General features: G+C 48.9%; 1 protein-coding gene across 1 annotated transcript in view; it reads right to left on the reverse strand.

Moving 5' to 3' along the window:
* The window catches only part of LOC136947627 (nesprin-1-like), a 28,599-nt gene that overhangs the window by 578 nt on the left and 1,416 nt on the right, over positions 1–26,605 (reverse strand). The window contains exons 2-42 of the mRNA XM_067241756.1: positions 25,557–25,618; positions 21,178–21,273; positions 20,223–20,306; positions 18,318–18,410; positions 17,880–18,061; positions 17,466–17,662; positions 16,779–16,888; positions 14,550–14,717; positions 13,558–13,695; positions 13,262–13,426; positions 13,007–13,119; positions 12,627–12,795; positions 12,339–12,435; positions 11,726–11,754; positions 11,171–11,371; positions 9,839–10,003; positions 9,431–9,583; positions 8,962–9,105; positions 8,513–8,677; positions 8,209–8,367; positions 7,763–7,927; positions 7,319–7,453; positions 6,798–6,956; positions 6,468–6,676; positions 6,176–6,284; positions 5,786–5,963; positions 5,513–5,667; positions 5,317–5,327; positions 5,008–5,143; positions 4,322–4,462; positions 4,060–4,220; positions 3,700–3,883; positions 3,107–3,334; positions 2,815–2,913; positions 2,503–2,690; positions 2,272–2,395; positions 1,894–2,060; positions 1,501–1,654; positions 736–1,391; positions 369–548; positions 24–177 (exon numbers count right to left, since the gene is read on the reverse strand). Coding sequence (XP_067097857.1) covers positions 24–177; positions 369–548; positions 736–1,391; positions 1,501–1,654; positions 1,894–2,060; positions 2,272–2,395; positions 2,503–2,690; positions 2,815–2,913; positions 3,107–3,334; positions 3,700–3,883; positions 4,060–4,220; positions 4,322–4,462; positions 5,008–5,143; positions 5,317–5,327; positions 5,513–5,667; positions 5,786–5,963; positions 6,176–6,284; positions 6,468–6,676; positions 6,798–6,956; positions 7,319–7,453; positions 7,763–7,927; positions 8,209–8,367; positions 8,513–8,677; positions 8,962–9,105; positions 9,431–9,583; positions 9,839–10,003; positions 11,171–11,371; positions 11,726–11,754; positions 12,339–12,435; positions 12,627–12,795; positions 13,007–13,119; positions 13,262–13,426; positions 13,558–13,695; positions 14,550–14,717; positions 16,779–16,888; positions 17,466–17,662; positions 17,880–18,061; positions 18,318–18,410; positions 20,223–20,306; positions 21,178–21,273; positions 25,557–25,618 — 6,383 coding nt within the window. The remainder of the gene's footprint in view (positions 1–23; positions 178–368; positions 549–735; positions 1,392–1,500; positions 1,655–1,893; positions 2,061–2,271; positions 2,396–2,502; positions 2,691–2,814; positions 2,914–3,106; positions 3,335–3,699; positions 3,884–4,059; positions 4,221–4,321; positions 4,463–5,007; positions 5,144–5,316; positions 5,328–5,512; positions 5,668–5,785; positions 5,964–6,175; positions 6,285–6,467; positions 6,677–6,797; positions 6,957–7,318; positions 7,454–7,762; positions 7,928–8,208; positions 8,368–8,512; positions 8,678–8,961; positions 9,106–9,430; positions 9,584–9,838; positions 10,004–11,170; positions 11,372–11,725; positions 11,755–12,338; positions 12,436–12,626; positions 12,796–13,006; positions 13,120–13,261; positions 13,427–13,557; positions 13,696–14,549; positions 14,718–16,778; positions 16,889–17,465; positions 17,663–17,879; positions 18,062–18,317; positions 18,411–20,222; positions 20,307–21,177; positions 21,274–25,556; positions 25,619–26,605) is intronic.

Below are 26,605 nucleotides of genomic sequence, written 5' to 3' on the forward strand. Positions count from 1 at the left end.
CGCATGTCTAGAATGGTTCTGACCCGTGAGAGGGTTCTCCTGGCCTCCTCAGGGTTGTGGTTGTGGTCAGGTTGGTTGTGGGTCAGGCTCTTGGCGTTCTCCACCGTGGTGCTCAGGCTGGCCCTCAGACCGTAGAACTGGCGCAGGAGATCCACCAGGACTCCACACTGCTCCTGGCTGGACACACAGGGTCTCCGTCATCATGAGATCATCAGACAGACCATAGGACTTTATTAAAAGGGTTTAAATTATGACTTTATAACTTTACTTTCTTGCTGATTTCAGAGATACCTCTGTATATAACTTCCACGTTCCAGCCCTCCCTCCTTCACTGGATACATATTTCTCTTCCTCGTTTTTTAACTCACCCATTCACAATGAGCCTTCGGAGGTCCTCTGAGGCTGTCTCCACCAGGGACACCTCCCTGCGTGCCTCCCCAGCCAGTTCACTGTCTCTCTGGGCCAGCTGGTTGCCTCGCTCCCCTAGCCACTGCCTGGAGTGCTGGAGTGACTGCAGCTCTTCCTCCAGCTGGACAAAGAAACGTAGTCTGGGGAGGGGGGGGGGGACAGTGGTGAATAACTGGCGTAGAGAGAGAGACTTCATAAGCATTAAAGGCAACGAATACATCTACACGTAGAGTTGTGTAGAGGTGAAACTAAGATTGAGTTGAGAAGCGACATTAGCCGATGTATTTCTGACCGTCGAAATTGCAACTGAGTGAAATGAGCTCCCACCTGTTCTGAAAGGCCAGGACAGAGCTCTCCCTGACCCCCTCCTGTTTGGCCCTTTCCTCCAGATCCGTCAGGCTCCTCATCACCTCCTCTCTCCTCTCCCTGAAGGAGCTCCACAGTGCTCCCAGGGCCTCTGCCTCGCTCTGCCTCCACCCCAGGCCCCTCTGTACCCCCTCCAGGGCCACCATGAGGGCCACCGCCTGCCCGCGGCACGACGTCCTCCCCTGGGCATGCCCCATGTCCCTGGAGCCCCTCCAGTCCGCACCACTCAGGTGGAGGTGAGCCTTGCTCAGCCGTCCGTCCAGTCCCACCGCCTGGGCCTCCATCCGGGCCACCTCCCCGGCCACCTCCCCCAGCTGACAGTGCAGCTCCTCGGCCTTGGTGCGGTCCCAGCTCCCCCTGCCCTCCACGGCCTCCTGGAGCTCCCGGACGGCCCTGGCCGCGGCCTCGTGGCTCTGGAGGTAGACCCTCAGCTCGGCCAGGCTCTCCCTGCGGAGGAGGAGCAGGCGCTGGGCTTCACTGAGGGGCTGCAGGCAGGCCTCTCTCTGGCCCTGGAGCTGCTGCTGGGCCTCTGGGCCGGAGGAGGAGAGGAGGGAGGCCTCTCTCTGGTGAAGGCTGTCTCTCATGGGGCTGTGGCCCTGGAGGGAGGCCTCATGCTCCTGGAACACAACAGAACAGTCACAGCGTTACCTCCAAGCAGCTATGTATTGTTAACGTGGGCGTTCGGAAGATTATTCACTTTTACACAACTAAAACGTCGCGACCCACCTGGACCTGGTTGTCAGCTGCCTCCAGGTCAGCTAGGTCCACCTGGGAGGAGTTTCTGAGGACAGACAGGAAGCTCTCGCTCCACTGGGTCAGCGTGAGCAGGTCCCGGTCAAACAGCTCCACCTCAGACAGCTGGGACTGCAGCTGATGGTGCCTTCAACGGAGAAAAGTTAAATACTGGATGGATCTGGAGCCAAATGGACACATCAAGCTTCCCTTTGTAAAATGACAGATGTAGTCATGCTCGATTGAGATGTTTAGAAGTTCGGTTAAAAATGGTATTCACTTTGTCTTCATGTCTATAGTAAACATTGTAGTGTAACACTTGTACTGTAATGGTCAGTTACTCATTGGTCTAAAACAAAAGAAGAACATAAGTGTTTCATCTCTTACCTTTGAGTTATGCTCTCCCTTATTACGCTGAATCTTTCTTCCTGCCGAGTGAGGTCATCCTTAAGTTCCTGGCCCCGCCCCTCGGCCACCGTGGGGTGCAGACACGCCCCCAAACTCACCACCCCCTGCAGCAAAGCCTCATGTGACGGCACGCCACACTGCATTTCCTACGGAGCACAAGCGCAAGCTCAAACTGCCAGTACATTTGAGCAATTTTGCGTTTGTCAGTCATTCTAAATGGGGAGCGACTCTGATAGAGGACGCGATGGAAGGCGTAAATTGATTTAGAGAGAGACTGTGAGAAAGCATAGGATGGAAGGAGTAAATTGATTTAGAGAGAGACCGATGGAGGATAGGATGGAAGGTGCTAGGCTGTACCTGCACTGCTTGAAGTTTCGTTTTAAGCTTCGCTTTGTCAGTAGAGAGGAGAGGGGAGTCTGGACAGCACATACACTCACAACGGTCCAGCCAGCATTTGAGGGAAGAACCCTCTTTCTCAAATCTTAACAAAAATCAACAGTGGAACATTATTTCAGTTACAGTGTGGCAAACACACACACACAAAGATGCACATATACACACACCAACACAATGATGCTTGTTCTTTACCTTTGCCATAGAACCAGCAGGTTCTCCAGAGTGGCTTGTTTCTCTGTAGCTTTCTCAGAGTTCACTGCCTGCTCCTTTTGGAGACCAGTTATCTCTTCATCCAGGGGACCCCCCTCACCCAGAGTCTTCATGCCTGCAGACAGAGCCACCAGCCTAGGCTTCAGCTGCTCCAGTGCCTGGCTCACATCCTGGAGCAAGAGAAAACACATACAGTTACATGCCAATGGAACAACATGTCCTGTCCCGACGCCTCAGTATCTAAAGCTTACATGGAAGAGGATTCCAGAAGGATTGCTTTAGCTTCAGTCTTACCATATGCTCCTGCAGAGTCCGGTAGGTATCAGAAGATGAGCTGCAATGCATGATGGGACAGTCCAGCTTCACTTGAAGGTCACTCATGGTTTTCGTCATCTGGTGAAGTCACCGTTCAAAATATTATTTATATTTATTTATTATTAATTATTGTCGATAACAATTCGATTATTCTCCATTCACGGCATTGTGAATACCTGACACCAAGTTCGTCTTTGCCCTCACGGTGGAGTAGATTCATATCATGTACAAGCTCAATTCATGTCTGCACATTCCATTCCAGTGGTTCTACCTGTTCCAGGTTGTCCTGGTATCTCAGCCTGCAGGAGGCGCTCTGGTTCAGCTGCCCCTCCAGCTGCTCCGCCCTCTCCCGAAGCTCCTCCCAGCGCCGCCTCATCTGGCCCAGTCGTCCCCGGATACGCCCCGCCTCTCCAGGGCTCTGGAACATGGCCAGGGCCTCGGACTCCGCCTCCAGCTGGGACAGGTCCGCCTCTCGCTCCTCAAGCCCAGCCCCCACCATCTAGGAGAGACAGCGGGGGGGAAGGGGAGGGGGGGGGGGTTAGAAGAGAGAGGTTGGGACGAGGGAGAGTAAGAGGGAGGTGAAGAACGGAGAGAGACAAGTGTGAGAAGGACATAAAGAGAGAGCGGGGGACCATGGGAAAGAGAATGAAGAGACACGGACATGAGAAGGAGAGGCTTTCAACAACAACAACAACAAGAGTTTGTGGTCGTTCCAGTCAGGCAGCCAGGCTGTGGCTCACAGCAGGGCATAAAGACCCTGCTGCAGAGCACCGACAGTGCTGAATCTACACACTGGATTACAGCACACTGTAAAAGACTCTCTCTGGGAAACACACTGAAGAATCCAAATGAGATCTCCCATACCTCCACCGTGCTCATGTGTTTAACAAGGTGGTCGGAGGAAGAGGCGGCAGCGGCGGCCGACGAGGACAAAGAAGGGTTCACTGCCTCCAGATCCTTCTCTTTTTCAGAGATCCAGGAGGAGAGGGCCTCTGATTGGCTGTTGAAGTGTTCCCACTGTACACAGACGGCCTCCAGCTGACCAATACTAAGAAGACAAGAGGAACACACTAGTCACCTGACCAAAACTACTGTAAACACACACCTCTATGAAAAATATCACTTACCAAATAACATACAAACCTACACTGCAAACGTCTAATTGCAAGTCTCAAGAACCGCAAAGAAAATCGAATCGAGGATGTTTTAAAGGTGGGGCCATACTTGTCCTTGAGGGTGTCTTCCAGCTGAGTGACTTGGTCCTTGGTGGTCTCCGCCTGCTGCAGCAGTGTGGTCTGGTTCACCGCTCCCAGAGGGATCTCTGTAGCCATCTCCAGGAGGATGTCTGCTCGAGCAACAAACTCCTCGCTGCACATGTAGAGGTCCTATGAACACGGATGAGGACATGTTGTACCTGCCGGACACTTTTCAGTCCCTCACACAGACATACACACATTATTGATCATGTATATGCATACACGCATACCTTGGAGTGAACCAGTTCAGTCTGAAGACTGTCCAGGCCGCTGAAAATGAGCTCCCTCTGCAGGACAGAGCCGGTACTGCTGACAAACTCCCACACAGCCTCGAGCTCCGCCTGAAACTCCTGCCATGCACACAGAGTGGCCTGGAGGGAACACACAGGTACAGTACAGGGGAGGTGACCAGTCACACAAGGATACGGTAGAAGCACAGAAACACCCATGAGCAACTACAAACACATACACAAGCACACCTGTGCATGTGTGGATTGCAATTCACGCGCACACACCATGTGCTGTATACTGTGCAGAGAATAATCAATCGCATGGTAGTAAAGCTCTGGTTTACAGTTAGTCCGTTAATTAGGGAGTCAGGTGGCTGAGCGGTTAGGGAATCGGGCTAGTAATCTGAAGGTTGCCAGTTCGATTCCCAGCCGTGCAAAATGACGTTGTGTCCTTGGGCAAGGCACTTCACCCTACTTGCCTCGGGGGAATGTCCCTGTACTTACTGTAAGTCGCTCTGGATAAGAGCGTCTGCTAAATGACTAAATGTAAATGTAATTAAGCCCCTGGATGAGACTCACAAACGTGAGCAGTCTATAAAACATGCCGATCGATGACACGGTTGCACAGAACATGACCAATCATTGATCAGACAAGGGCCAAGTGACAGACACACACACACACACACCTGCAGGTTGTGCTCTTGGGTCCCTGCCTCGCGGTCCACCTCTCTGAACGCTCCCTCCAACTCCAGCAGGGACGGGCTAAGCCCCTCCCCCATCTGACTCTGCTGACAGTGGGCCAGCAGAATCTCCGCCTCCTTCCTGTCAGCATGGAGACGCTTCAGGTGTTGCTGCAGGCAGACAGAGAGAGAGAGAGAGAGAGAGAGAGAGAGAGAGAGAGAGAGAGAGAGAGAGAGAGAGAGATACTTTATTGTGCAGCACCCATTGGGTATTTATCTTCAGAGAACACCAGGGCCTTTGTGGCAGGGCCTCACATCTTCTCACCCTTTGGAGAATAGAGCCACAGGCAGTAACAACCCACAGACAGACACACACACAGACTGAACCAGTCAAATAGAAACAGACAGACAGGCTAACCCTAACCAGACAGGCAGACAGACAGGCTAACCCTAACCAGACATGCAGGCAGACAGACAGGCTAACCCTAACCAGACAGGCAGGCAGACAGACCTGATGAATGAGGAGCAGCTGTCGAGCTTCGTCTGGGTTCTCTGCCTCCAGGATCATGCGGACCTGCTCCTGCGCCTCCTTCCTGGCCCGGAGCACCTCCTCTAGAGCACCCCGCACCTCCTCCCTCAGCTCCTCACTGGGGGTCAACAAAGAGCCTTGAGCAACCTGGGAGGGGGAGGAGAGAGGGAAAGAGATCGGGAGACATCAGCGGAGATTGAGATTGTCAAATATAATAGGGACTACAAGTGTTAAATCAAAGTCCGCCATGGACACAGTGGCATCTTGCCTGGGAGAGCGAGGAGAGGAGGGCTCGGAGGTCGGAGGAGAGTTTGTCCAGGGCCGCCCTCTTCCTCCTGACCTGCTCCTCAGAGCTGACCTCGTGCAGCACGCCCAGACGACTCCTCAGCCAGGACACGCTCCCCTCCCGGGCCTCCACACACTCCTGCAGCTCCTGGAGGACAGGAGAGAGAGAGAGGAGGAGAGGAGGCGAGTGAAGGAGTGCGTGATGAGAAAGGAGAGAGAGATAGCGGTGAGGGACAGAGGAGGAGAGCAGAGGGAGATTAAAGTTGAAACGTGGGAGGGTGCAGGTTTTGAATATCCAAATGTCATGAGCGGGATAAGAGTGGGAGAGGGTTGGAAGTAGATTAACATCTCTGAGCTCACCCGGACAGCAGCGTCCACTTCTTCCTGGTAGGCGGAGTCTTGCGCTTTTTCGCGCAATACCCTCACCTGGCTCCTCTGACACGACAGCCAATCAGAGAGCTCAGAGAACCTAAAAACAAGAAGCCATTCGGATCTAGATTACCATATTCATAAGCACCAGCGAAACTGTAAAGTCAGTGAGAACAAGGTCATATATGCTTACAATAATATGCATGGGAGGTTACTGGAGAATTTGTACTGAATCTTATCATGCATTTAAACTTTTGTATTGTTCTTTCTCGTTTTCCCTCACCTGTGATCCCACTCCCTCCACTTGTCAGGGTGCTGCTGCATCTTGAGGTACATGGCATCTATCTGACCTTTGACCTCTTGCAAGGCCCTCTGGGTGGTCTCCAGGGCCCGCTGGGTGGGGTCGTTGTCTGGGAGCTGCTGACAGAGCTCCTCCATGGCCGCCAGCCTCCTCTCACATGCAGCTAGAGGATCTCGCTCTCTGAAGAACATCTGGGACAGAGACGTCAACAGAAGAGAGAGGGATCGAGTGAGTGTTTTACTGAATCTGTCAATATGTCTCCCTCTTTTCTCTCTCTCTCTGTCTCTCTATCTCTCTCTCTCTCCCTCTTACCCTGTGCTCTCTGATTATTCTCTCACTGCTGGTGGCAGTCAGAGCCTGGGCCTCTCTGGCGAGCTCCGCCCTGCACTCCTGAAGCGCCGCCCACGCCCGCCCATGCTCCGCCTCCACCCTCAGACGCTGAAGGTGAGCCGGCGCCTCTGCCTGGGTATCCTTCAACGAGACAAATAGAGAGAACAAGAGTGAGGGAGAGGGAGAGTAAGAGGGAGTAAGAGAGAGAAATAGGAAGAGAGAAAGAAACGACTTTCAATCAAAGACAAAAATACCACAAACGTTACAGACACGAATTACAGATCGGATGATTAATGAACGGCAGATGACCATCAAATCAATTTGTCAATATGTTTGTACATGTTTGCATCCCAAACAACCGTCAATAACTAAGATCAATGACAAAAACAACAGGTAGAGGAAGAGGAGTGCCAAGCAGTGGCCTGTGGCTTAATCACTGTATAGATTGCAGGTATAGATAGCCAGCTCATTAGTGAGAGTGATGTAGTGATTTGACCTCTGACCTTCCAGAGCTTGTGCAGCCGGCGGACGGTGTCCTGCAGTCCCGGCTGCTCGTCCTCTGGCAGGATGTCTGTCAGCTCGTCGCACGCCTTCAGAAACGTACTCAGGACCCGCTGGTCTAGCTGCCCAAAGAACTCCTGAGTAAAATAACCACAGTGGCTCGATGATAGGTCGCAGTACGAGTTGGAGCCAAAAACAAGATCTCGAATGGTTGTCTTTCTCTCCCACACAGTCATGGTCACACTAGCACACAAACACACACACACACACACACACACACACACACACACACACACACACACACACTGAGTCTCACAAAACCACACAGGCACACAATTAACAATCACAATATCCCCTCCCTCTCTGTTCTCCTCTTCTTCCTCCTCCTTGCCAGGTAAACACACAGACACACACACATAGACACTCCCTCAGAAGGTCCTGCTCACCGAGTGCTTCTTCAGCAGCTCCTCCGCCTCTCCCCTCTCCCTCAGGCAGCCCTGGGCGGTCCTCAGCACGCGCTCCAGCTCCTGCCGGGACTCCTCAAACCTCCTCCTCAGGCTGCTGTCGGCCTCCTCCTGGCGCCTCCATTCCCCAACCTCCTTGACCAGAGCCTGACCGCAGCAAGGCACAGGCAGGACCGCGACACGGTTCCATGGGTCATGTCATCCATCACTTTCAGAAATGCAGCTTTGGGATTGTCTATTAGGATCTATGGGATTGTCATTTAGGGGTGTAGCCCTGGCATTAAATAGAACATAATTTTCCCCCCACACTGTGGACATTTCCCAACATGGAGGGGGGGGGTATTTTCTATTGAATGTTCTGCTCTTCTACTTAGCACCTGGCTGAGTGAGCATCGACGAGCCGCGTTCCATCACAGACTAACGCCTACCTGGGCAGAGGCCTGCAGCTCGGACACCCTCTTCTGCTGGAGGGTCGGGTCGAAGTTCTTCAGGGCCCTGCTGGTGGACAGCACCCTCTGCAGGGCGAGGAGGTTCCTCTCGATGATGGCCAGACAGCGCTTGCAGCTCTGCTGCTGACTCAGCAAGTCCTGGAGGGGGGGGGGGGGTGGGGGGTGTACATTATGTAGACGTCGACAGGGGGACACAGTGCATACAGAACAATGGTTTTGTGTATCTATAGCCACTTGCCCATCCAACGCTGAAACATGTCCTCTGCATAACCAATGTCCTCACCTGCCAGCTGTGCTTGTGCGGAGAGTCGGGGTTGCTGGCGCTAGCTGTGATGCGGTCGGCCCTGTCCAGGGACTGGTAGAAGCCTGCGATGTGCTTCTCCATCTCCTCCAGCAGGGGGAGCAGTGAGTGGCACTCCCTCACCAAGCAGGGACATCTCTCCCTCACCTGAGGGACACACACACACAACACCTTCTTAAGGCCAAAACCAGCAGCACACAGATCTTTGGCAGCTAGCTGTGAGTTAGCTGATGTAGCTGGGAATAATGTTGTTGACTTAAGTTGTTTGTTGTGCTATGACAGGCTGCCAGTTAAAAGTAATATTTAACAATGTAGTTGACGTTTCTAAGTAAGGTATACAGCATTATGTCGTTTTTAAAAATTTTAAACACAGTAAGTCAACTTTAATCATAAAGATATGTCTCCTCTCAATAGGCTCTGATGATGCCTACCTTACTCAGCTGACTTTTGACCGTTGCCATGGTAGCCATGGCCTTTGCGCCTTCGTCTTGTGGAGCGTCTTTGGCAAGCAGTTGGGCGCTGCGGGCCGCCAGCTTGTACTGAGTCTCCATGGCAACCACCTTTTGCTTGGTGTTCTGAATGTGAGATTAGACAGGAGGAAAGGGCAAAGTTTGAGTCAAGTCAACAACTACTTCACAGCGTTTCCAATACTCAGTCTAAGCTTCCATGCCCAAATTTGTGCCATGCTTTGTGTACGTTTCTACATCCCATATGAAGGTGTTTTGATTGTGACCAAATCCCATGCAAAGGATTTGAATAATTCCAATTTCTACCAAATGGCCCCAGTGGTATTCATCTGAAATGTATTTATTTTTTCTGCAGGAAACCATCTGTGGCCTAGTTTGTGAGAGCTGTAAACATCCAAACACGACAGGCCGCTGGCGTGGACATGAGCCTGACCTCCACGTCCTGCAGGAAGGCCCTGACGGCGAGGAAGGACACCTGGACGGGAGCGCTGAGCTTGGTCTCGGCCGTGTCCAGGAGCTCCCTGAGGGACGACACGGCCCTCACGTAGTCCCTCCTCCACTTCTCCTGCTCGTCCGCCCGGGCGTACTGCGCACAGGAGAGACAGGCGGTCAGGTCCCCATGGTTACTGTGTCGACAGAGGTGCCACAGTCAGCCAGCTGAGCCCATCCGCCAACATGTCAGACCCAGCAGCGGGTAACAGGTGTGCCGGACAACTGGGACTACAGGGACTGACACGGACACCGCCTCCCTGGTGTCTTGTCATCCCGTTTTAATGGTTCAGCTGAGTGTTTGGTTTCAGTTGGGCCTGTGTCTGGTTCGTGTTTTGTTTTTTTCTGCTACCTGTTTGACTTTGACAAAGAGGTCCCTCCATCTCCCGTTCAGCAGGAGCAGCTGCTGCTTGAGCTCCCGCGACGCCGCCTCCTCGCACGTCTCGATCAGGAAGTTGCCCGCATCGTTCATGGTCGCGTGCTGCTCCATCCACTGAGGCAGAGTCCTGAAGAAATCCTGGGGGAGAGGTGGGGGCGGGGGGGGGGGGGGGGGGCAGAGAGGTGGGGGGTGGAGAGGTGGAGGGAGTGGGAGAGAGAGAGCGAGAAAAGGGAAATGAAATTCAGGGTAATTAGCTGTCTATTCCTTGGCAGTTTACTGGGGTAATAATCGGACAGTTGGGGTAACCATGGTGACCTGACAGTTGGGATGTCCTCTGTGACCTACTGAAGTCAGATGGGATGCTTTGACAGTCGGGTGAAATTCCTTGATTTAGAGGTTAAAACATGCTAATAACTCAAAACTGGGAGATTTGGTCTTATTGGTTGGTGACAACCTTGTCACAATTTCCTCTACATTTCCCAATCTGACACATTTTTTAAAACACTTTCACTGTCCACATACTCGCATGATCTGTCCTCATTTCACTCAGTAAGTTGTTCACTCATTAACTCGCACAGTTACAGCATGTTTCGAATGCAACATTCGAAACATTCTTCAACATTCTTCCCCATGCACTCAGTAGTGCTCAGTGTGGCTCCTCGCTCCCTTCCCCATGCACTCAGTAGTGCTCAGTGTGGCTCCTCGCTCCCTTCCCCATGCACTCAGTAGTGCTCAGTGTGGCTCCTCGCTCCCTTCCCCATGCACTCAGTAGTGCTCAGTGTGGCTCCTCGCTCCCTTCCCCATGCACTCAGTAGTGCTCAGTGTGGCTCCTCGCTCCCTTCCCCATGCACTCAGTAGTGCTCAGTGTGGCTCCTCGCTCCCTTCCCCATGCACTCAGTAGTGCTCAGTGTGGCTCCTCGCTCCCTTCCCCATGCACTCAGTAGTGCTCAGTGTGGCTCCTCGCTCCCTTCCCCATGCACTCAGTAGTGCTCAGTGTGGCTCCTCGCTCCCTTCCCCATGCACTCAGTAGTGCTCAGTGTGGCTCCTCGCTCCCTTCCCCATGCACTCAGTAGTGCTCAGTGTGGCTCCTCGCTCCCTTCCCCATGCACTCAGTAGTGCTCAGTGTGGCTCCTCGCTCCCTTCCCCATGCACTCAGTAGTGCTCAGTGTGGCTCCTCGCTCCCTTCCCCATGCACTCAGTAGTGCTCAGTGTGGCTCCTCGCTCCCTTCCCCATGCACTCAGTAGTGCTCAGTGTGGCTCCTCGCTCCCTTCCCCATGCACTCAGTAGTGCTCAGTGTGGCGTACCCGCTTGGTGTTCTCCGGGCGGCTGAGGGCTGCTTCGCCGTCCTCCAGCCAGGCCTGCAGCGAGGCCACGGTGGTGCTGTACCTCTCCCAGTTACACAGCACCTCCTCCAGCATGCTCCGCACACTGCGCACCTCCACAGACAGGCTCCTCCACTGGGTCACAACCTCCCGCATGAATCTCCGCACACCAGCCTCCCCCTCGTCCACTGTGACACACACACACACACACACACAATGAGTTGAGAACATATACACAAATACATACACGCACTCGCACATACACAATGTGGTGAGGATATACACAGAAATAAAATAGATACACCCACTCAACATACATACATTTATGTACATATGTGTTTGATTTTATAACTTGATTCATAGAGCACAAATGGATCTCCACTGAATGTGCCACACCAGAACTGGGATCTAGATGGTCGATGCAGGACTGACAACCCTGTCCAAAAAGGACACCCACATTTAAATTGCACATCAATAAGTAGTGCAATCACTCCCAAAATTGTGGAAAATTACCTATCGAATCTCTTCTCCTCCTATTTCGGCTCTTCTCATCATTCTATAATCATCTAAGTCTAGCCTTCAGACAGACAAGACTAACCAATCAGAGCTCAGGACACAGGCCACCAGCTGGGCTCATGCAGTCCTTTTTCAGCATCCAACCAATCAACATTCACATTTTATGAAACTCCCTACAAGTCTCTCTCTCTCTCTGCCTCTCTCTGTCTGACTCTCTTTTTCCTGTATACCCTCAACGCTAGCACGATGCTAGCTAGCGTCCAGAGACTGCAGAAGTGGGGCACCAGTAGCTTTAATGGGGTTGATTCCCCACTGAGAGAAGAGCATGGAAGAACCTCATTTAGACATAGCCTGGAGAGAGGGAGAGAGAGAGGGAGAGAGAGAGGGAGAGAGAGAGGTGTCCACCAGCAACAGTGATAAAGAGAAAAGATTCTGGAGGTTGATTGGTTATTGAGTGAGTTGTTGAGAAGAGAATGATTCAGTCGTTGAGTTTCAACATTGAAAGGTATGGCACTAGACGTGTGAGAAGAGGAAATATCTCCAAATCGTCTGTCAAAGTCAAACACAATGGTGTAATTGATGGAGGAAAAAAAATAATTCAGTTTGAAATCTAAAAATGATTGTGATGCCTAACCTGTGCAATCCGCCTTGACATAGAGTTCAGAACTGCATTTCAGATTCTGGAACAGAGTCTCATACTTCTCAAAGAACTGCTGCCCTTCAATAAAAGACTGAGCGAGAGAAAGAAAGAAAGAAAGAAAGAAAGAAAGAGAGGGAAAGAAACAAACTGCTTGTAAACATTTCACTTTCACAATGACAATCTATCTCTACAATGACAATCTCTGTTGACCCAATTTAAAAACAAAATCTAATTCTGGGATGCTGGGCGAGCCTTTGGACTATCTTAGTTCTGTAAACTCACAAGGTAGTTCTGGAGCATAAGCTCCACGGATTCCCGACGTCCATATTTGATGATCCAGGATTTGAGCTTGGACTCAGCCAGTGCCAGGAAAGCTTGCATGTGCTGCTGGCTCTCCAGGAACTCCATCTTGGCAAGGTGGATGTTTGAAGACGTCGAAATGAAATTCATTCTAAAAGACGACGGAAGAAAACGCCTACTTTATTCACATGCATTGTCAACGTGCTCAGATATAGAACTGTAAACTGACAAGGTAAAGTCTCGGGGGAAATGCTTGGTCAGCAGATTTGAGTGAAAAGGGAGGTGTGTGTGTGTGTGTGTGTGTGTGTGGAGTCAGGATGGGAGGTCTGACTGGTGGAGGGATGAGAGGGTGAGCCACACACCTCTCAGCCATGTCCTGGAGCTGCTCTGGGGGAACAGGGACCCCGCTGACACACCTGTCTTTGTGGATCTTCTGAAACACCTGCTGGTGACCCTCCAGCCCCTTCAGAACATCCTACACACACACACACACACACACGCGCAAATAATCAACCATAATCACGTACACAACGCCAGATCTCCGGTGCCATTTCCCAACTTGCCCCCCTTCCACACCCTCCCAGCACATACACACACACACACCATCTCTTGCCTACCTTGTGCTGCTGCAGGGTCTTGTGCACGGTGTTAGCCGTCTCGTCATGTGCCTGCTGAACAGGGACTTCCTGCCGCAGCGCCCCCTCAGCCTGGTGGAGCCACGATCCCACCACACTCAGGGGGGCGGGCAGCGCCCGGTCCAGCTGCAGGTGCCAGTCCAGGAACTGGGGGGGGGAGAAGAGAATCAACATGTTTAATAGGGCTCATATGCAAACAACGTCTTGGTTTCAGAATGAGTCCCAGTCTACATATGAGTGAAAGAAGAAGAGCAGCAGAAGCAGTGTGTCCCCCTCACCCTGTTGGACACCCTGTCCCAGGCCTGCTTGACCAGGGCCTGGTCCATGGTCAGCATGCCCTCCTTCTGGGTGGACTGGAGAGCAGTCTCTGTCTTCTTCCTCCTCATCTCCAACTGGACACGCAGACTCTTGAACAACTAGGAGAGTGTGTGGGGGGGGGGGGGGGGGAGAAAGACGGTGAGAGAAAAAGAAAGAGAGAAAGAAAGTGACAGTGAGAGAACGACAGAGAAAGACAGAGAGAGAGAGAGAGAAAGAAAGAAGCAGAGGGAGGGAGAGAGAGACAATGAGAGAGGGAGAGAGAGACAACAAGAGAGAGAGAGAGAGAGAGAGAGAGAGAGGGAGAGAGAGACAACGAGAGAGAGAGAGAGAGAGAGAGAGAGAGAGAGAGAGAGAGAGAGAGAGAGAGAGAGAGAGAGAGAGAGAGAGACAACAACAAGGAAATGCCTAGAAGTAACTTTAGAACCAGGGTCAGACTTTCAGAAGATGAAAGAAGCAAAACCTGTTAATATTTGAGGACATCAATTTCATGCACATCCCACTCCGAAAGACGTGCCTGACAGTTCGAGCACGCACAGGACAGAATACCTCATACATTCATGGAACCTCTCGAAAGCTGTCGCTAATTGTCTTTCAAGCCTCTTCCTTACTCTGCCCCAATATTTTCCTACTTTCCTGTATAATGGGAGAAGGAAAAAGGGGCTCTCCCACATGCTGCTGAATATGTATCGTATCCTGGGGCTGAGAAGCTGAGCCAGATTGGGTGGAAATGCGGCAGCAGCATTGTGATCCCCGCTGTGTAATACCACTGATTACGCTGATAATAGGAGCGTCTGTGCCCGGAGAGTGTGTGCCCAGACAGACTTTGTGTGCATATGTGTGTGTGTGTGTGTGTGTGTGTGTGTGTGTGTGTGTGTACGTTGGTCTTCTATGGAGCTGTTTGTGTGTGCTTAGCTGCATGCAGACACCCAGATGGACACACACACACGCTAACCTGGTACTGCTGAGAGAGATTGCCCTGGTCCTCCTGAGCCTGTGCTGCCTCTCTCTCCAGCTGCTCCAGCCAGGTCTTCAGCTCCCGCAGGCTCCGACGCTGCTCTCTCTGGGCGGGCCGCGCCAGGGAGGGGAGGGAGGGAGGGAAGGGAGGGAGGGAGGGAGGGAGGGAGGGAGGGAGGGAGGGAGGGAGGGAGGGAGGGAGGGAGGGAGGGAGGGAGGGAGGGAGGGAGGGAGGGAGGGAGGGAGGGAGGGAGGGAGGGAGGGAGGGAGGGAGGGAGGGAGGGAGGGAGGGGAAGAGAGGACAGAAATGTTGTCCAAAGGCAGAAATGGAGAGAGGGAGAGTAGAAAGAAGGGAGAACAGCAGGGAGGAATAAAGTTTGGAAGGGCAAATGAAGTGAAAAAGAACAAAGGAGGAGGGATGAGTGCAGGGCCAGGACGTGGATCGACACATTCCCATTGAACAATATGGGAGAAGAAGAGAGAAAGAAAATGCAATAGAGGAGTCAAGATGAAGGGAGATGAGGAAAAAAACACATTAATGAGGGACATTTTGCAAATTTGGAGAGAGAGGCAACACGTGCTATTATTAGCAATATTTTATAGCAGTAGCAAATTTCATGGCTATCAGATACACTCAGCTCAGCCCAAATCCTGTCTGAGACACACACACGCACCATTTCATTGGATTAGGAATACCTATGACGATAAATCCTATTTAAAAGGTGGTTAAACAGTCCATTTAATTTGAAAGCCATTAAGAAAATGTTTCAGTACATTCAACTTCAATTGGCCAGCCTATTCTGAGACTCTTTCCTGTTCATTCAGAATGAGATGCCCTGCTGAGGGAAGCCTTCTGCTCTCTCAATAGCAGTGTTCCAGTCTGGAGCACCCTACAAATCACTTTACATGGTGGCTAGCTTAGTCGCTCTATTTCCCCCCTGCCATCCAATCATTCCAAAATCTTTATAAATTAATAAAATCAATATGTTTGTGCATGACGATTCGGTGAACAAAATCTGAACATAAAATAAACATGAAAGGCATTACATTTGACAGTGATCAAAAAAAGGGGTTTGAACAATACCACAGATGCAGGAAATAATAAAAATAAAAATAATTATAAATACAAAGGTTAATAAAATCTGGGTAAGGACATATCTAAAATCATAAGACACAAGGGTGTGGTTATCAAGTTATAAGGGCCAACACCCTTCACCTTAAAATACCCTAACTCTGTTCCTAGGTTTTTCATCAGACCTGCATAGTTGAGCACATTGCCAGGGGCCCTCATTGTCATGGTAATGGCATCGACAGCCTCAGTGCTAATGCAAATATAATGTTAATATCGCACAGCATATAATACAGGCCATAATACGGAACTTCCTTTTCTTATTATGACTGGGAAATGCTCCTGCTGGGATTTCCCCCCAGGTAAGATTAACAGAGGTGGTAGAAAGACGACTTCCTTTTACCACATTAAACATTGTTGATTTATTTCACCACTTGCGATGCATCCTGGTGATGCTACTATAACATGAATGTTTTACAGACCGACACAGATGTAACAATAGCTTATCCCTAATGATCTGAAATATCAGGAAGCGCTGTCTTTATTGAAGTACTGCATAAGGTACTTAAATCGGTGGGAACTCTTAATGAATATTGTACTACAGTTTGGGACAAATCCTAAAAGTTCTTCCTGAAGGTTTGATGGAGAACCTTGGCAGACTTTTGACAGGTCTCTGTAGGATCTAAACGTACCTCCAACATTTCCTCAATATCTCGAGGAGCGAGACCACACTGTTGATTAGAGGCAGCCACAACAACCATAGGGATGCAGTCACCAAGCAACCACACCACAAAGAGAAAGGGAGGGAAAGAGAGGAAGAGAGAAAGATAAGCGTGCAAAGAGAAAGTGAACAACTGGCAACACTCCACATCACCAACGAGTAAGAAACAGGGACATGTTAGTAGCGAAAGGCTGAATTATGAGAAAGAGAGAGTGTAAAAAAGAGATAGAAAGACAGAGTTTCAGGGGATTGAAAGACACAGCAATCTCTAGCCCATTGATTTGAGAAACAGATATCTGGAATGGTTGAAAACAACGCAAAGTACAAACACATGTAGGCCTACAGGTGGTACTATGAGATTATCTGAGAAAAAGAAAAAAAAGAAAAGGTTGAATGGAAGGAGTGAGGAGGAGGGAGGGAGGGAGGCGTGTTACCTCTTCCTCCAGCTGTCCCTCAGAATCGCTGCATTGGCGCTGAGGGTGGTGCTTGAGGAACTGAGCTACGTAGGTCATGATGGACTTCTCGTCTGGTTGGTCCACATCTACGTCTGAGGACGGAGGGAGGGCACAGAGGGATGGCGGTCAAGATGGAAAACACCCCGAGATATTAGATGTACTGTGCTCGTTGATAAAGAGCATCATCAGACAGAAAAAAAAACTAAACTGTAACCAGGAAACTGCTCTCAGAACCCTGTCTGTGTGAGCCTGACTGAGGATGCTCCGAAGCTGTAGCCTAATTGCCCTTAATTACTCTGGTGTCAAACTGCATCAGGCAAAGCTCATTGTGAGGGCAGGCGTGAAGGGGCACAGATGCTGCTGTGTCGACGCTGCACTCTGTAGGGAATTCTCTGATAAGTAAACGGGACAGAATTGTAGCCCCATGCGATATCGAAAGACCTGTTTGCTTATAATGGAACATGGATGGGATATTGTGTTTCTGCCTCTTTTGAGGTAGTATCAACCTAAATCAGGGTTTCTCAACCCTGGTCCTGGGGGACCCCTACACGTTTACTGCATTTCCCTCTTCCAACACACCTGATTCAAATGAATGGCCTATCAAGAGGCTCTGCAGAAGCCTGATAACGACCCATTCATTAGAAACAGGTGAGACAGTGTGTGAATTACCTTCTGGGTCAAGGAGCTGTGGGATACCCAGCTCTGTTTCAGCCAGTGAGAAGGCTTCCTGCAGATTCTCCCGATTGGTCCTTTTCCGCACGCACTCTATGTCGACAAGGTTGGGTCGTAGAGCGAGGAGAAGAGCAAAGAATGCTACGCCAGTACGCCAGCTCTGGCCAAAGTCCCTCACCTCAATGCCCAGATGCCTAGCATGGTAGAGAGCAAAAACAATGTGCCACACTCTCCAATGACTGACAGATAAAACAACGTTTCCACATTACACATTAAAAAGTCTAGCTTATCATCATCATGACAGGTAGGCCAATCCACTCGTGTTTAGCTTCTCACTGCAATTAGCAGATGACATTATTGCCACTATTGGTTTCAAGGATAAGTATTGGCTGTGGCTCCTGTCAATCATACTTAGTGGCAGTCTGCTGGACCCATCTGAGCAGTGCCTTCCTGGCCCCGCCCTGCACAGGAGGGAGGGACTTCCTTTTGATGGGTGGGCTGGTGGTGTCAGTGCTGCTGGTGGAACTGTCCAATGAGGAGGTGCTGCTTGACAGAGCCAGAAGAGCTGGTAAGCTACTGGTCAGCTCTTCGATCTGTCAGTGGAAGGGGGTGGAGAAAAGGCAACGATGATATATTGCAGTAAAGAACTCTACAGAAGCCTACTGAATCTAGCCTGAAGAAGTACAAACAACAAACAGATCACTTTTTCTTTTACTTAAAATGTTTTTGAGCTGCAAAAGCTGTCTGTAAATAAAACTATTATGCTAATTGCTAATATGCTAATTACAATTATGATAATCTCTCTACAGATAATCTAAATTCCGATGTAAAAAAACAAACAGACATTACCTGGAAATAGAGGATGATGGTCCACATCAACCCCAGTACTATGGAAGGTCTTCCATCCACAATGTCAGTGGAGTTAATGTTGACTAGCTTTATCTGGGGCAAAACACAGTATCCAAGGAATGAAATGTAAGAAAATATCTTATATCATATTCAAATCAAGCTGTTATCACTACAATGCACTTGACTTGTACAAGTCTGTGCAATGTTGGTGATTTAGACTGTAGAGGACACAAAGAATATGTGATATGAGAAGAACTAGATCATCCTTACAACTATCAACCTTTTATATGAAGAAGATTTATTACATTCAGACAATTAATTGAAAGTAGAGCTCCGGTACTCACAGGAGATCCCCTGCATGCAGACTGGAGAGAGACCGACCAGAGGGAGAGAGAGGGAGAGCAGTTAGAGGTGCTAGTGTAGTCTTTATGGGGTTATTGAAGGGGAGGTGTCTCATTGACTGAGAGGGCAGGTGATAAGGACTCTTTCCGGTGAGATAGCCTGGATGGCTGGCTGAGATGATAGATATATCACCTCTATCCAGGCACTGGGGATTACACCCAGCAGAGAGAGAAGGAGAGAGAGAAGGAGAGAAAGTGGGAGAAAGAACTCAAGGGGGGGGGGGGTGGAGTAGAGAGAGAAAGAGAGAGGGTGGGTGGATGTGATCCTGGACACCATATTGAATAACGCAGGGGGTACATCAGTACATCCCAGTCCGAGTGGTGTAACACAGCAGGTCAACATTAAATAACTCGGTCAAGAGAGCTGAATGGAGGGAGGGCTTTGGGAGGAAAGGGCTTGTGCCATTGATGGTTCCATTTAAGAACACACAGGGGGTATAATCCCAGCCACCCATCGCAGAGGACAGACATGACCAGGTCACATCAGATCCTACATCATATGAGACTAAGATGAAAAGGTAATGACTTGTAGTGAAGGAGGATGACCCAATCTATCGGATAAGAGGAGACATTAGAAAAGCAACAGGGAATAAGAAATGTTGCCAGTGGCAACTGATGTCTCAGATATGAGCCGGGGAATATGGCAGGCGTAGTAAGGCTAAAAATACATTGGAATACTGTCTAGACCTACCGTCACACAAGATTTACACTGACAGTCTGACTCACACTCACACAGACACACTCAGAGGTATACAAGCAGACACAAACACACACACACAGAGACACACACGCTCCCCTCCGAGGAGCACGGCAGGGACGCCCAATCTCCCCGTCTCCATTGCAGACGACAGATTACCAGGGTAGGATTTACAGTTGAACCCTTGTCACTCTGGAGGAAGTGGCATCAATGTCTCAAGAGACCCCTTCGTTTCGAGCTTTATTTATGTATATCCAAGGACATGATGCTGGGTGGCGGCACCAGACGTCTAATACAGATGAGGGAGGGAGGGAGGGAGGCAGTATGGAGACTGCACCAATATCCTGCTCTGTGAACATGGTTAGGAATACCGTCGTTTCTCCGTTTGAGGAGAGGGGGAGGGAGTGGGGAACAGAAGTACAGAAGAATAGACGACGCGGAAGAGAAGAGGAGAAAACTTGGGAAAGGACAAAGAAGGGGGATGATGTCAGACGTGAGGGTGGTACGAGGCACGAGAGAGAGGGGTGAAAGAGAGAGGGCGAAGGCGCGAGTGGAAGATCTGAGTCGCGAACAGGGCCGAGGCGGAGGACAAGGGCCCTCCGTGTTTTGATTGTCTGGTGAAAAGGGGAGGAGACGGAAGGGTAGTGGAGAAAGGAGCTTGCGAGAAAAGATCAACTTGGGGTCAAGATTCAGTGTTTCGACCCCGAAGGCCAGCACCTGAGCCCGGTGTCCAGGGAGTGGGGGAGAGGGAGGGAAAAGAGGAAAAAGAAGGCAAGCGGAAAAGAGGGGGAGAGGGAGAACTATTACCTTTCTGCCCTCCAGGAACTTGAGGGCTGTGCCGATGTTGGAGACCCAGTGGATCCTCCTTAGCTTCTTGCCCTGCTCACATGGCTAGAGGGAAGAAGAGAGGGGGAGGGGAGAAGAGAGGGGGAGGGGAGAAGAGAGGGGGAGGGGAGAAAGGGAGGGGGTGGAAGAGAAAGGGAGGGGGCAAAAGGGACAAAATAGAGAAAGGAGACAGAATAGAATTTAACAAAGTGATTAAACAACAGTGTGAAATTGAACGAAAAGGGAGGAAAGCCAGGAAGGAATGAATTAGTAGAGATAAATTGGGAACAGAGAGACCGAAAGAGGGAGATAAAGACACAGAGATAGAATCAAAGTGAGTATTTGCCCATCAGCAAGGAAATCAATATGACATAGACAGACAACAACCTGAGGCTATACGGGCCTGGTGGGATTACAGTGTGTGTGCCTGTGTGTGTTTGAGTGGGGGTGCGTGTTTGTGTGCAGGGGTGTATGTGTGTGTGTGTGTGCGCGCGCGCGCGCATTTGTGTGTAAGTGTGTGTGGCCTATTCCTGTTCTTCTGGTCAGTTAAGTTCAAATCAAACATCCTAATAAAGACTGATCAATAGCTATTTCCATCTATCTCTGACCATTTTCTGTCCCACTTTATAATCATACAGTACCTCCTCTACAGAAACATGAGTCCTTTGCAAACCTAATTCATTGTATTCAATGTCTCTATTATTTAACTAAGGGGCTTAGTGTCATTTAAACTCAACGTGATCAAGTGAAGGTTGGTTGTTGGAACATAATCCTGCATACCAGGGGGTCTTGAGGTCTTGGAATGTGGTTGACACATAAAACAGTAAGATAACAAACTGGTAGACTGGTACAGGCAAGACTAGACCCAGTCTGGCCGGACCAGACCAGTTCAGAAGAGGTGATGCCTGACAGTAATCCAGACAAGTCCAGTACTCACCAGTTTCTGTCCAGAGAGGACCTCCAGGAGAGCCAGTAACATCACCCCATCCTTGATGTCCTCAAACAGGTCCGTCACAACCAGGGGAGGAACATGCTGTGGACACGCACGCACACACACACACACACACACACACACACACACACACACACACACACACACACAACAACCATAAGTCAACAGTTTCAAAACTTGGCTGTTTATGTAACTGTTGTATGTTCATAGATCCAACCTAAGCCTGAATCCAAAGATCTGAGATTTATCCTCAACCGATCTTGAAGTACCAGTATTATATGTACAGTACATCTTATAGGCCTAGTGGTTTAGCTGCAACGCTTCTTGCAACATTACTTTAAGCGGTGAATTATCATTTCACACATTCAGTTCCCTTAAGCTGGTCATTTTACAGATTTTCATTGAAGAAATGTAGATATATATTAGCCTATATTTCTGAAGTGCTTGGCGGAACACTTTTGATGGACAGCTGGAATCATCTCTGAGAGGCTTGTCTGTAAAATGCCTCCCTAAATCCAGAAATGTGCTGATGACTTGAAACTGAGCCTGTCTCTTGTCCTGACCTGCCCAAGCCCTCCTCACTGCAGAAATCCACATCTCTACATTCTCCCCACCCCGACGCCACATCAAGGATTTTTACTTAAAGCGCAGTCACATGGTGGGGCTGAGGAGGTTTAGAGGGGAAAGCATTCAGATGGAATGAGCCATTCACAGGGAGATTAGTGGAGGGGGGGGAGAAGACAGAGAAATACATAAAAAAGAGACAGACAGCGAGAGAGAGGGAGAGGGAGAGAGAGAGAGATGGAGGGGGGGTGGACGACAGAGAGAAAAAGAGTGTTAGAGTAGATGTAAGGGACAGGAAATAGAAAAATATAGAGAGACGACTCAGCCATTTAAGGACATGAGAGAAAGAATAAAAGTGGCAGAGATAGAAGATGGATGATTGTGCCCTGCCTAACACACCAGACAAGGTCCCCTGCCAACATCACATAAACCCATCTCCAAATTAATTAGCAAATACCACTCCTCTAATACACTGTCATGGCTTTGAATATTTTAATACGCAGAAGACTGCATTTGTGCCGCTTTTCATGACTGACAGAAAAACACTTAACACAGGCTCTTACCGAAGGATGAATTATACCACAAGCTAATTGAAGTTAAATCTACCTATTAGTTCATAATAATCCTCTGGCTAATGACAGTTTGGACTAATTACAAAATAAGAAAGTAATATCCATTTTCTCAACTCAGTCACAAGAGTCTGAAAAAAATAAATCAAGAGCTTAACAAACTAATTACATGTGAATTTCTGTGACTTTAATTGATTGAGAGCTTTGCAGCTTCTGGGAGTGTGCTTGTCTGTGGTCTCAAGTGTGTGAAGGACTCGCCTGGCATATCTCAAAACACTCAAAGACCCCCCTCCCCCCCTCACACACACAGTGCAAGATGGTAGGATGGACACATGTATATAAAGGAGAGTGTAAAATACTGTAAGAGGATGGAAGACGTGAGAGGGGAAAAAGGACTGAGTGAAGCTCACTGGAGGAAAATGACACAAGAGGATAGACAAAGAGGAACACTGGTATACAATACATGTGTTGGGATGACAGAAATAGTGAAAAGAGAAGAATCCTAAGAATGCCATGCTGCATTGCATAGAAGAATGAGTGATGGATGGCAAAGAGACAGAGAAAAATAAGGGTGAGAGATGGTGAGAGAGACAGAGAGAGAGAGAGAGAGTGACATAGAGAGAGTGAGAAGTTGAGAGTATGCGAGTCAGTGTGAATGGCAGCCATACAGAGAGGAACGGAGTAGGAATGTTTACAATGGTCAGTGGAGCTTTACTTCCTGGAGCAGTAATCTCTGTGAACACTTGTCTGCTCATTACTGTGGCTGAGGCTGCTTGGCTGTGAAATGATGATGAGCCACCCCTCACACTGGCCTGCTCATAATTAAGCCCTAACCTTCTCAGGGAGGATTTGTCCAAATGGAAAATGAGAATCCTTTACAGTATCTCCCGTTCTCTCTTACATACACCTATTCTCGCCGCCACTCCCTTCTCCACTCCTTCGACAACCAGAGTCAAATTTAAAAGTGCTCAAAAAGCTGAGGGGCTTGGATTGTACTGTACCCTTCACACAGACTTTTGCTGAGACTGATGAGGTATTCTTTTGTTATACCTGTGGATGAGAGGGGGAAGGGGAGAGGAGTAAGAAGGACTAGGGGATGGGTGTAAAGGGTAGCCTATACACCAGCCTTATCTCACCTAGCTGTGCTTACGATTAATCACATACCCCTAGGCCCTGAATTAAAGACCTGAGATACCAATGACTGCTAATCATCCACATTGCCAAGGGCACGCTCTTTCCTCTGAGAGCTAAACAAAACCCACTATCTCAGCTGAGGCCCTTCATACTTCTCTCTTTCTATCTCTGGCTTTCACAGACTCACCACCAACTGACTTCAAGAAGAGGTCATATGGAACCAGACAAAGTTTAAAAACGTGGTTTTCTTTGTGCTGTTTTCTGTGGGAAATTGCAGGAAAAACTGCTGTCAATTATAACACAAAGTACTGTACATGCCTATTTATCACGCCCGTCAACCAGCTCAATATTTAAGGACACGGTTCTTCGCACCTGCTGTTTTGACTTGTGACCTGTTCTAATGACAAACCGTCTCGTTCCGTTCACCGACCTGACAGCAATATACCAAGACAAATATATATTTATCATCGTCGCTATGGTAATGTCCTGTTTTGGGATTGAAATGTTGAAAGCGGAGAGATTTAATTGGGGAAATAGATTGAATCAACAAGAATATGAAAAAGGTAAGTACTAATTATCGTTTGGTTGTTGAGAGCAATTAGAGCAGGAGTTGAATTACTCTCAGACGAAGAGGAAAAATGTATTTGGTTGAAAGAGGTAGGCCATTGCTAAACTACAATTGTAGGTGATACTCTTTCACAGAAACTCCAGTCTCCTGAGTTGGCCTAGGCCTACTGGCGATTTTGATGCATAACTTGAAATTGCAAAAAGGTCACCAGTTCATCCTTCCATGTTTGTGCATGGAAGCGCATGGAAAAGCACTAAATCTAGATCACACAAATCTTAACAGAGTCAGGGAGTGGTAGTCAGGTGGCTGAGCGGTTAGGGAATCGGGCTAGTAATCTGAAGGTTGCCAGTTCGATTCCCGGCCATGTCAAATGACGTTGTGTCACCCTACTTGCCTCAGGGGGAATGTCTCTGTACTTACTGTAAGTCGCTCTGGATAAGAGCGTCTGCTAAATGACTAAATGTAAATGTAAATTTTAACAAATACAAGATGAAGTGTTTACCTTAAACGTCATTAAATATTATTGGACGGGTAGTAATTTTCTGCTGGATAAGTCCTGATACGTAAACGTTTAATATCATGTCAAGGTTTATTCGCCACAGACGGTCTGCCTCCTCCAAATGAATTTTCTGCTCCGCGTCTCCTCGGATCAAGTCAGGCCGCGGCAGCCGTTACTCATCAAATTGAAATGGAAACCTTGAGTGGGGCGGCTTGGATTTAAATAGCACTTAATTGCAAGACGTGGTATCACGGTTGCCTTGTCCACTCGCTCACGACTCACACTTCAGGTACTAATGGGTTAAATTGAGGTGCATTATACGGTAAAATATCATAATTATACTCAAATGACGAGCCGTTTCATAGCTGTGACGGCTGTAATTGTTTAGGTTATAGACAATAGAGAGACAAGTAAGGGTAGTCCTTACCCAAAGGCGAAGCTCTTATCAAGAACAATCGAAATTCATTTTCTAAGACAAATGAGGTAAGCTGTTGAAGCCCCAATCTGTGGGCCATATATAAAGAGATAGAAAACTCAATTAATATAAATATGAAGCAGAGCCTATAGCATGAAGAAAGGGTAGCATGATTTTCTTTCAGAACGTTGAAGCAATTATAATCTTTTTGGGAAAGGTAGAAGAAAGCCTGGCTACAGGCTGTTGATTTCAGGCTACAGTAGTCTAACATGAGTTCGATGAAAGTATGTGAAGGTGTACGTGCCTGAGGCTGTGAATGTGCTTGTGTGTGTGTGTGTGTGTGTGTGTGTTGTCTTGGCGGGCATTCAGTCTTATGACCCACTAATTCCTCAGCAGCATGTGTTGGCATGGGGAACAGTTGACTGGAAAGCGGATGGTGCAAGATGCCTGAAGAGGAGAGGAAGGGAAAGAAAGAGAAAGAGGGGAGGGGAGGAGGAGGAGAAAGGGGCAGTGCGTGGAGGGACCATGGTGGATGGGGTGTATTTCAATCCAGGCACTTAAGGTAGAATATGGTTTGTTGACGCAACACAATACTGGCAGCAATGACAGCCTTACCTTGGCCAAGTGGGAATTGATCCATTTAGTGAAGGTTCGTTTCTGTACCGCTTCTTGCTCATCTGAAAATCCAACACCAAAACAACGGGATCAGTTCCATGTTACACGAATACATCCTGTTCTTTGAATTGAATTTCTTCTTGTTCTGGAAAGTGGATTGAGCTTTATTGGTTAACCTTGTTAGCGTCCACTTCAACCATGTCTAATGTGTCTAAATAGTTTCATTGCTCTCCATTCTCTAGTCATGCAAGGAGAAGTGATCTGACATTTAGATGCCATTTCCCCCCAACCGTTACCATGCCCACATTGACTCCAAAGTCCATGTCCGTCACTTAACGGATGCCCTTTCAATGATAGAACGAGGTCATGATGACATTAAGAATTCTTAATAATAATGTGTGTTCCTCTAGTTTTGTTTCTGTATTCGACAAGCTCCCACCAACTGTCCTGGCAACCTCAGTTGTTGTTTGGACTCCCAGGTAATGTAGAAGCACCACTGTAAACATATTTATGTACTCGGGGTTGAAGGGCACCTCTTGTTATGGTCACAGTGATATACATCTGTAGCTGGAGGTCCAATCAATACCACTGATGTTTCCTGACGATGTCCTTTAGAGAAACCACTCAACGTAAATGAAGAAAGGAGTTAAATTATTCTATGGTCCCTAACAAAGAAAGGAGAAGGAGATACTTGGCGACTTGGGAAGCCAGAGACTTCCCCTAGACAAGACACGAGTTGTAGATCATGTTAAACGCCCATACACCAGTCCACCTGTCCCCGTATCCGTCACAGTGGTGCCAGACAGCCGCACGCCAACACACTTAGTCAGCGGTGCGCTGTCACAAAGGTAAACACATGTTCCCCACAGCCATGGAGGACCACCCCATCCACAAACACTTCCCACCGCGCAAACACTTTCCTTCTCTCCCTCAACACACACACACACATCAAACACACACACACACATCAAACACACGCACACACCATGTTATGACTAGGCTGCATAATGCTTCCCCCCCCCCCTCCTGGCTCCTGCACAGAGCAATAT

The sequence above is a fragment of the Osmerus mordax genome, chromosome 8 (assembly GCF_038355195.1).
Source record: "Osmerus mordax isolate fOsmMor3 chromosome 8, fOsmMor3.pri, whole genome shotgun sequence".
NCBI classification, from domain to species: Eukaryota; Metazoa; Chordata; class Actinopteri; order Osmeriformes; family Osmeridae; genus Osmerus; species Osmerus mordax.